Source organism: Diplotaxodon limnothrissa, linkage group LG5 (genome assembly GCF_057381915.1).
Source record: "Diplotaxodon limnothrissa isolate DT_005_m linkage group LG5, D_limnothrissa_male_GT1.1, whole genome shotgun sequence".
Lineage (NCBI taxonomy): Eukaryota > Metazoa > Chordata > Actinopteri > Cichliformes > Cichlidae > Diplotaxodon > Diplotaxodon limnothrissa.
In genome coordinates, this window is record NC_140600.1 from 27751562 (window position 1) to 27762825 (window position 11264).

The 11264-nt window shown below is 38.9% G+C and overlaps 1 protein-coding gene across 1 annotated transcript in view; it reads right to left on the reverse strand.

Annotated features, from left to right (window-relative positions):
• The window catches only part of LOC146632528 (uncharacterized), a 43989-nt gene extending 34346 nt beyond the window's left edge, over positions 1-9643 (reverse strand). The window contains exons 1-6 of the mRNA XM_085353526.1: positions 9519-9643; positions 8794-8872; positions 8442-8486; positions 7379-7508; positions 7033-7179; positions 6795-6882 (exon numbers count right to left, since the gene is read on the reverse strand). Coding sequence (XP_085209652.1) covers positions 6795-6882; positions 7033-7179; positions 7379-7508; positions 8442-8486; positions 8794-8872; positions 9519-9643 — 614 coding nt within the window. The remainder of the gene's footprint in view (positions 1-6794; positions 6883-7032; positions 7180-7378; positions 7509-8441; positions 8487-8793; positions 8873-9518) is intronic.
• Positions 9644-11264: the final 1621 nt, after the last annotated feature.

Consider the following 11264-nt stretch of genomic DNA (forward strand, 5'->3'; position numbering starts at 1 on the left):
TTGGTTTGCTTTTAACTTTTAGTCATTGCTGAGGTGAGAAAATAATCTATGCTGCTGCACCTTCTATTATGTAATCATTTTTGTGGCACTGTTTAATGATCGTAGCTGCGGCAGACGCATAAAGATGATGACAATTCTTAAAGTTATGTCCAACGTTCTGATTGGTTGACTGACTGACTTTTACAAAATGTTTGAACATCTATAGATCTGAAAACTGTAAATGGAACTGTATTAAACTATATTAAGATGTGAAACTTTTACCGAGGTTATTACAGCCCTGTAATTACAAAGACCCTAATAGATCCTGATGATGCACCTTCTTCCATTTGTCAAATTCAGTGTCTGCCTTGCTAACACACAGCTTTGGTGCTGTGAGACTTGACTGTGTGGATAATTAGAAACTTGGAAAGGTGAGAATAAATAATCTGGCACTCCAGTGACTGTTAGTGTGATGGATGAATGGCTAGATGGCAAATGGAAGGAGACAAGATTAAAAAAAGAAGAATATAGATTATAAATGCTTTAGGAGAGTGCTGGTGGTGAAGGGGACTAATAACTGTATGGATTATAGAGAAATATTAAATACATTGGCATAATATATTGTAAGAACCTTATAAACCTGTCAAAAATGCCCCAAAAATGTTATTGGAAAAAATAGCAAGACAGGACCAAAAGTCCAAATTGCAATCTCTTTAATGAAGCCCTCATTTCCAGACAGTGCTAAACAATAAGAAAACTGTCGGATTTGCCTTGCAGGCTGAAAGTATTTGGAACCTCCTGCTAAGTGCAACCTGGGGAAACTGACAAGAGAACAGTGACAAGAAACTCAAACACAGCATGACAAAACCAACAAAGGCTTCTGAGAACTTATCAGGATGCAGGAGCTGTTTGAGTGGACATCAGGGTACAGGATGTCGCTCCTCCAAACCATGCATTTAGAGTTGACAATAAGATATTACCAAACACAATGACCCAGAAAATGAAACAGCGACCCTTTTTAATATTGCAACAGAGATATGCATAAATCTTTAGACAAACTATCCTTCTGAATATTCATCTTATAATCCTGTTTCCACTTCTGCCTCTGAATCACAAGCTGTTATTTGCTTTCTTTGATGGATCTTCTGAGCCTTGTCCATACAAGATGTGGCTGGTTTGCAGCCACTGGTCTCCAGGGTCCCGTCTGGCTTCATCTGACAGTTGGAAAGAGCACTGAGGGCCCTCAAGAGCCTGTCAGTCTGACACCTTTGTCAACAAACCGTTATATTAGCTACAATGATATGCACATATTGTGTGAGTTCATGAGAATCCATGCGTTTTGATGGATTTTTAAAATTATTTTTGGACTTGAAATAATGAAGGTTCTACTTCTAACACTTAGTCTTCATAGTTAAATGTCATGTTCTTTGTGCTAGCGTTAGTCCCTTCTTGCATCACCTGTACCATGTCTTGCCTCTGTGAGTAGTCAGCCTTTGTCTCTTTTTTTTTTTTTTTTTTTTTTTTTTCCGCCTGTCCCATTTGGTTCTTTAGCCATCAGAATTGTTGTCTGAAGACCAACAAGGATACCCAATGGATTTACTTTGCCAAATGGATCATCGTGGCATTGCCGTATTGGTCCATTTGGTCGATCTTTGTTTTTATTATTTATTATATTTTATTTTCAGATGTTACAGACGGGACAGACATGAGTGAGAGATAGGAAAGGGAGAAAGAAAGAGGAAGGAAAGGAAAAACAGAAGGGGAGAGGGACAGTGAGAAAGGGGGGGAGAAAAAAAATAAAAATCTCCTGGATCACCTGTTGAGAGAAGAATAGAAAACAAGCAAAAAAAGACAAAAAAACAAAACAAAACAAAGCAACATACTAAACACAACACCATCGCATTAATCTAGCTAAGTGTAAACAGCAGTAAATACTAAATATTCAATGTTGTTGTGCAGCACGCAGGACAGATGTGCTTCGAAGTAGCAGCCAAGAAAGGTGTAATTTGGGTCTACGAGCAGTGAACACCCGTGTGCATACCTGTGTGGATCAGCGCGCTTGTATTCCAAAGGTTTCTTCATGTAACGATCTGCTAGGGAGTGTGGGGGGGCCACAGCCCCGTCCTCCAGGGTGTGAAGCAGGTATGGAGGAGATCAAAACTCCAGACATCCAGAGGCCCCCAGAACACAAGAAACCATGGAAGACCAACAGAGGGGCAGCCGCGCCACTGTTCCAGTAAGAGCTGAGGAGAGTCCCAGATGAGGGTTCACTCAGCAGCCGCGGAGCAGAAGCCAGGGGGAGTTGCAGTGACGCGCCCGTGAGCTCCGCCGGCCGCCAGCTGTGCCTGAGTGACCGAGCCCCAGCCTTTGTCTCTGCATTTGTTTACCTTTGACCTTTGTTTAGTTGATAGTTTCATGTCAAAATCATAGTTTGCATCTGTTTATCTCCTTAGTTATGTATGTATATATATGTATATATTGTACTGTGGCTACATTGTAGCTTGCCATCACCAGTGTGTGAATGTGTGTGTGAATGGGTGGATGACAGGTTGTGTAAAGCGCTTTGGGGTCCTTAGGGACTAGAAGAGCGCTATACAAATACAGGCCATTTACCATTTACTATTCTTAGTTAGTGTATTGTCTGTCTTGTCTTAATGTTGGTTTATAATGGAGCACTGTAACAAAAAATAATTTCCCCCAGGGATCAATAAAGTATTCTGATTCTGATTCTGATTATGTCTCTTTGTTTGATACTCTCTTCCCGCAGCAAGTTTATGTGTCGTGAGTCTGGGTCTCTGTCTCTGAGTTTATTTTTCCTGTCTTATTTTGATAGTCTATTTTCTCACATGTGTTATGTTTAGTTTTGCCTTCTGTGCTTTGCCAGTTAGATTCTGTTCAGCCATGTTTATATCATCCGAGTTGTTGATGTAGCAGAACAGTAGTCGGTCCCGCAAGAGTTGGGGTTGTACTTAGTTTTTTGCAGGACTGTATGGCCTGCAAAATGTTAATAATAAGAGCCTGTGTAAAGTTTGCATGGGTTCTATTTTATCCATGCATTTGCACATGCACATGGGCACTACAGTGCTGAGTCCTGCTCCCGCATTAATTCACAGACCAACAGCTGATGGTGTAAATGTAACAGGAATGTACTCAAACAATGCAGGGAAGATGACTGTAGAAATGCAACAGTATTAATCTGTGCAGCTTTCAAAATGTTCATGAGGGAGAATGGATACACCATTTTGTTTGCTTGTGATTTCCCGGCGAGAACAGATTGCATGAATGTCATCTAAGATCTGTCATGATCCTGTTTCTTATTTATGAATATACATCAGTGTAAACATGCTGCAGATTGTAAACAACTTGTAGCTCATATGTACAGCAGATAACTTACTGAACATATATTGGACAAATATTTATTATTTACTTTTGTAGTTCAGGTTAAATTAATGTTCATTTTAAACTGATTTATGGACAAAAAGAAATCATGTCAAACAGAATATAAAAAATGATGGTTCAATTGAGCATGCTGGGGGTTGAGGAAATGAGAAGCAAGAGTCTGCCAGCTAAATCAAATGCATACAAGATAAACACACTAATAGGCTCAGTGAGGTTCAGAGGACTATATGTCAGCTGTCTCTCTGTACATCATGATGTGCTAGTGTTGATCACTGGAGGCCAAATACCTCAGGTGTAATGAGAGCAGGTTTCTAGTTTATAGTGTTTTCAGCAGCTCAGTGTGGTTGTTCAGACACATAATGATGTACATCTGTTCCCATGTTATTGCTAAATTAAAATAATATACAAAAAGCAAATAGGAATTAAAGTAAGTCATGCTCACGCAATATTTTCTGATTGTGGACAATGGAAACTTTACAAATAAACTATTAACAGCCACAGTGTAAGCCAAGAGATGCAATTTCATCACTTTTGGCAGATTATTAATAATTACTAAATAAATACTGCGGTTTCCTTTATTTATTACATTTTCTTATAAAGTGCACAAAGAGCTGTATCATTAAAGAGGCTAAATAGCCATATAATTTTCTCTTCTTATTTAATAGCAACTTTTGTACATTTCTATACTAATAGTGGGAACTATTACAAAATAGAAAATACACTGTATTGTTACACCCACGTCCTCCTGCTTGACACAGTCAGTCAAACTTAAGAAAGATCTCACTAGAGGACATTTGGCTTCCAGTGGTAGGGATCAACATTGCTGTATGTGCACAGAGTTCTGACTGACATACCATTTCCAGAAATGTTTTAATAAAATGTATATTTATCCAGGCTTTCTGGCTCCCACACAGGAATCACAACATATAGACACATAAATGAATGGGAAATATAATAAAGCATATTATGATCATGTACAAGAGTAAGACAGCAGTAAAAGCAAAGGTAATGTTATAAACTCTAATGTGAAGAAAACCAAAATAGAGTGGAAAGTCAATATTAATCGTTGAACTACACGTGTACAACTATCCAGCACAATAAACTCCCTTAGTTGTAACAGGAGCACTTTTTCCTAAAGCTTTTGTTCTTTTAGAAGCTTCAATTAAATTAACCCATGTAATTTGTTTAATGAGAACATAAAAAAGGACACACTGTCTGATAAAGAGGCCAAGAACTAAATAAACAAAGAATACAGCTACACAACAACACGGGAGAACATGGAAGCAGAACAGTAAAATATCTAGCAGCGATAATGCTGCAGGATGTATGTTAATAAATCTAATTACCTTGTTCTTTTAAGTTACCACTGCTTCTTTTTAATACACAATCTCCCCAATCTCTGTGTTAATTAAGGTTTTTGTGACTTGGTGGTCTGCGACTTAAAACACTTGACTAAGAATTTAATGATTGTACAGGACAACATAATTATTTGTAGCATTACTAAGATGGGGCTGTGGTGCTATGGTTGGCTGGGAGTCAGAGTTAAGAGTAGGCTTTATTTCCTACGTTTTCAAGCTTTACATCTATCAAAATTGGGTTTTTTTACTGAGCTCCATGCAGGGCTGCTCAGTTTAAGGGAGTGCTGGTGTCTAACTGGGTAAGAGGAAACTGTTACAAATAAAACGAGAATAATTTATTTTAACACAGTGACACTGGCAGTGTTTTCTACTTCATCAAAATGTAGGAAAAGGAAAGAGATCTCTGGGCTTTAACAAATCTTTATTGGTGAAGGATATCTTTAGCATAGTGAGACACTTTTGATCCACTATATAATTATGATGTTCCACATTATTATACTGAACAGCAGGGGGGAAAGACGAACCATAGGGCTCCAGGATGTCAGTTAAGGCTACAGCTGTCAACCTTAGAAGTGTGAAAGCAAAGGAAGAAATGGCTATTAAAGCAGTCTTTTTCTTTATTTATGGAGTCATTTAGAAAACTGATGTTATTGGTGTTACATGTTATATCACTATGGTTTTGTTTTTGTAAACAAAACCCATTAGAACACTCAAACTAAAAATGAAGAAACAATGTTTATATTTATGAGTTGTGATGACTGTGATGATAAAATCTAGCAACCATCTTCAGTCCGTGGATACATCCTGGAGCCAGGCCTGGTCAAAAGACCTATTTGCAAATGTCTAGTAGCCATGCCTCAACCCACATGAGTCTTGTGTGGTGGGTCCACTTAATGGGTGGCAATTTTTACACACAGAAGAAGCTCCAGCAGTCACTTCATTAGATACAATGTAAGTGGTTAAAACAAAATAAGCAGTCCCTTTTCTTCTGTATTCTGTGTGAACATGTGTGCTGAGTTTGTTCTGTAATTTGATGATAACTCTTAAAGCAAGATTATTCACACTTTAAATCACAACTAACCTGTAATGCAGGAAACAGACCTACTCTCAAAGCCTGAAACACTCAAAGGCATCACACTGCTTTTTTAATGATCACAGTCATTAATTCTGTGAGTAAAATGCTGATATCCACACACACACACACACACATACGTGTTTTCGTGATATATCAGTACGTATGACAAAAATGTGACAAATGGGAACGTGCCTTTCCGAAGGTCCTAGAGGCATGGGAATCTCAAAAAATTTGACCCATGCTTCCAGGAACACACCCATCTGTTGAGATTTTGGCTAGGGCTAAATTTTGGTCAAACCTGAATTTAATGCTACTTGTGAGGACACTGTCAGGTTTATGTGACTTATGAGTACCATAAGGTCACACACAGATATTTCATGTTTAGGTGAATTGTGAAGCCCATGGAAACACATAATTTTCAAGTATACATGACTTATAAGGACCAGGTAACGGTAGGTTCTGCATTTTTAGCTTGGCTCCTTTTGAGATTACAATATAATAGACATGGATGCACAATAGTAATGCTCACCAGTTGGGTAACTTCTGACAGAAATATCAGACATTTATGTGTTAATAAAACAGTAAATCTGAGCTGTGTAAAGACTTAAAAAAAAAAAAAGACATGGGTCAAATGTGGTCAGTCTACTTTTTAAGTCTTGATATTGTAATGCATTAATTCATTTTGTAGTGAATGTTCATGTGAATAAAAACATGGAACATTATCTGCCTTTTTTATCATTTAATTGCAAAAAGCACCCAGCATAAACCACAGATTTATGAGTAAGAACAATGCAATACAGAAAACTGCAATACTGACATAACTGTGGAAGTAACAAAGTATCTCTCTTGCTTGTTTCTTTTTTTCTTGCATCTTTCTTTTAATGCTATGATCCTGTTGTGGCTGTAGTACCTTATGACAACCCAGTCTCTGCCTTTCAGAGCTGCCGGCTCTGCTTGGAGGCAGCAGTCACATTCCTTTTTACCTGGTACTTTGCAGCTTTTTATGAAGTGAAACATGCCGCTCAGCAACCTTCACTTCATCATTTGTCCACTTGCTTCTCACCGTCCCAGCTGTCATAAATGGAAACAAAAGAAAATATCTTAATGTGAATGCAAGAAAAGATAGAAAATATTCTAGTTTATAATGTGAATACAAAATGTTCTTAAACCTTGCTTTCTACTGGAGCACTTTAAAGGAGCAATAAGCACAATTCATCATACTTAGGTTGAAGGAATTAAAAATGACTATGTGAAGAACTAGAGGTGTAATTACATCTGGAGTACAGCATGAAGTCACAATCCCTCTCTCTGTGTTGATCTCCAGCCATAGACTTTGGTTTGGTTCACAGGCAGTGCAAAACAGCACACCTAGCAGTGAAAAGATATTGCTTATTGCTCCTTTAAGGATGCTTGGAATGAACCATTTGAAGTGCTGTGTTCTGCTGGGAATCAAATAAGATGAAATGATTTATGATAAAAGCTCTGAATAGTGTCATGTCTGAAAACAAACTTGTTCTTTGATCACAAGTATATTAACCTAAAACATTTTGTATTTGGGTGCCTTTACCCCTTCTTGGTGAAGTGTTGCTAATGTTTTTGTTGTCCAGGGTGATTGAGGCAGAGGTGCCCTTCATGTTGTCCAGGGCAGCTGAGTAAAGCGTGTGGCTTGGAACCCCCGGAATACTTGGTCCTTGAGCATTTGAAAAGTAACAGTGAAATATGAGAATCAATGCATGCAATAGGTCTGTTTGCTTTTTTCTCTGCATTGTAGGCAAAGTCAGCGTTGGGCAGTGTGTAATTCTACATTAAGGGGCTAAGGGGCGATCGTGGCTCAAGAGTTGTAATCAGAAGGTTGCCGGTTCGAGCCCCAGCTCCGACAGTCTCGGTCGTTGTGTCCTTGGGAAAGACACTTCACCTGTTGCCTACTGGTGGTGGTCAGAGGGCCCGGTGGCGCCAGTGTCCGGCAGCCTCGCCTCTGTCAGTGCGCCCCAGGGTGGCTGTGGCTACAATGTAGCTGCCATCACCAGTGTGTGAATGTCTGTGTGAATGGGTGGATGACTGGATGTGTAAAGCGCTTTGGGGTCCTTAGGGACTAGTAAAGCGCTATATAAATATAGGATATTTACCATTTGATATGAATATTTTACATGTGAACATAATCTACTAATAATACTCATCACAGTGTGATTGTTTGAAATCGGATAGAGTGTTATTATCTTCATGACAAACATCCCTGCTGTTCAGTTTCAATGTAACACAAACTAGAGTTGTTGGTTCTACCAATTGAGAAAGGCTAAAAAAAAAAACAAATTCATGTCCTTCACAGCTTAAAACAATCTGAGGACAATGTAACACAGAAATATCAAATTTAGTAGGAATAAAGATCAAGCTGATGCTTTAAAGGGAAAGTTAGGACTAACAAATGATATGCCAATTTCTTTCTCCTAAGATGTTCACAAACAAGTAATGCTAATGTTGAATATGGGAAACTTTCAATCAAACTGATTATTTTAATATAATCAAAGGGCACTTAATTTATGCACTAGGCCCAACTGACACATATACTTGATGCCAAATACAAAAAAATAATGTGTAACCTGTTGGAAGAATGAAGTGGGTGTGTCACTCACCAATTGGTCTGAAGGAGGTTGAGACAGGACCTCGGCACCTGGTGTCTGCAACAAAAGACAACAATATAACGTCAGAAACATTCTCTAGTATAAATCCCGACTATTTAATTAACTACAGATCATATTTGTATCAGTGAATATTATTACAGAAGGATCTGACTTCCTTATACCAGATTCTATAGAAACTTAACACTGTACGGTTCTGCTACCCAACGATATGAGGACAGTGTAACACACACTAGAGTTGTTGGTCCTACCACATGAGGAAGGCAACTGAAACACACTCCTGTCCTTCACAGCTTAAAACAATATGAGGACAGTGTAACACACACACTACAATCACTGGTCCTACCATATGAGGACTTCTACTTTCCTGTTGGAGGTTGAGACACGACAGAGGGACAGCAGGGTAGTAGCTTGCACAAATGATTCTATTGATACAACAGGGAAGTGAGATTAATGAACTGAACGCAACAGACTCTTTCAAAATAAAACAGGAAACATGGCATGAAAATACAAACGTGGTAATATACAGCCCTAACATAAACTCCTTAAAACGATATTAATAACGTTAAGCCAAACTCAACTAACCCGCCATTAAACATAAGAAACTCAAAAACCTTAGAATAACATCAGAAACGCTGGGCCAGAGACCCAGACCGTGAGCAAATAACTATAATATTATTGATTTGTGCTGAATAAGAAAACATTAATATTATCATTTAAATCCCCCCAAGCATATCTTGTGTTGAAAAAAAAAAAGTGTGTTGCAGTTAGCTACACTGAGCTTAGACTGACTGTCTCTGCATTTGAAGATTCAGAGCACATGCAAGGCCGCAGGTCCCTTTAACTCCGGTGGGAATTTAAAAACAGTTAAATTTAACTTCTAATATCTATTGTTAAAGATAAATCTTAAGTAATTTTTTAGCATTTATCATCATTCACCACTTTCAATTTGTTCAAATCGGTTGTGTATTGTTTTAATTCCGTTTAACTAACCTTAATTAGCTTGTTAAACATACAACTTTACCTCGCGGAGCTTGCGTCGACGCATGGATATCAAAGGTAAATACATACCTCAAGATAAATCTCTCCTGAGTGCTGAAGGTCCCGGATGTGCCGTTCACGCAGAGCTCCGGCGAGTTTGTATCTTGCCGTGACCAGCAGCTCTTTGGTTGACGCTTTCGAACAATCAGATGCATCTTTACTCACTTTTTGACCAATCAGAGACGTCGTTCTATGCTCCACTGACGAAATGCTGCATCCTCTCACCAGCCACCGGTCTCTCCTCGTCCATTTAACAACAAAAACACAGCAACACGTGCTGGATTTGAGGTAGGAACACTTGAGAACTGTCACAATGTTTTGCAAACTGCTGTTACAGTTAATTTCGTTCCGTTAATTTGTTTGGTTCCTATTCTGAAGTAACACTTAATACACATGGGGTTAGCTTGCTGGTCTAGTTTAAGTTAGCATGGGCATGCTGTTCACTGATAGAGTAAGGCTAAAATTGTCCTGATATTGTCAGTGTGTTATCATAAACATGCAGCACCCCTAGACCCCCAAGTTAAAATACAGATAATAGATAAGCAATTTAAGAAAATAAGTATAATGTGTATAATAAATGATTTTACTGTCACTTTCCTGGGTCTGTTGACCCAGCGTTTTAAGTTTTAGTTTGTTTAGATGTCGATGTTTATTTATAAGTTCTTTAGGTTTGCTAAGTTCATTTGTTTATTAGATTACCCTTGTGATGTCTGTTTTATTGGGAAAGTCTTTGTCCTATATGCAGTGAGTCTAGTTTTGTTTCCCCTTGTCCCAGCTGTTCCTCATCCCCTCATTATCTCTCTGTGTACTTGCAGTGGCTTGCAAAAGTATTCGTCCCTCTTTTCCACATTTTGTCACATTACTGCCACAAACACAAATTGTCATGGTCCTGGGTCGGTGACCCAGCGCTTTTAGTTTATTATGATGATGATGATGATGATGATGATGATGATTATTATTATTGTTTGAGTTCTATGTGTTATATTTGGTCTGCCTCTGAGTCTGCGTCTGTGTCTCTGTCTATGCTGTCACCCCGTCTGTTTGTGAATCTGTCTGTTTAGTTCTGTGTCTTGTTTGGTTCCCCGTGTCTGAGTTTCCTGTTTTATTGTGAAGGTCTCTGTCTGATGTGAGTGTGTTCAGTTTACGTTTCCCCTGTCCCGTCAGCTCTGATTCCTCCCAGCCGTGTTGCCCTCCTGTCTCTCATCCCCTGATTACTGGTGTGTGTATTTAAGCCCTGTGTGTTCTCCTGCCTGTTACTCGGTGTCCTGCTCGGCAGCTGCCGCGCATCCCTTTGTCGTATGCACCCAGGTCTGTTATTTTAGTTCTTCCCAGTTTAGGTGTCTTCAGTTATTTGTCATGCCCCACTGCTTGTTTGCCACTACACCTTGTAAATAAACTTCACTAGCATTTTCATCCACTGCTTGCATCTTGGGTCCTCCTTCCTCCACACCACACGGCTCGCCTTCCCAGCCGTGACACAAATCAATTTTAATGGAATCCAATTGCAGCAAAAGGTGGTTCTACAAAGTATTGACTCAGGGGGCTGAATAATTGCGCACACCCCACTTTTCAGTTATTTATTTGTAAAAAATGTTTGGAATCATGTATGATTTTTGTTCCACTTCTCACGTGTACACCACTTTGTATTGGTCTTTCACGTGGAATTCCAATAAAATTGATTCATGTTTGTGGCTGTAATGTGCCAAAATGTGGGAAAGTTAAAGGGGGCCGAATACTTTTGCAAGCCACTGTAAGTCCTGTCCTCATTTGTTCAGT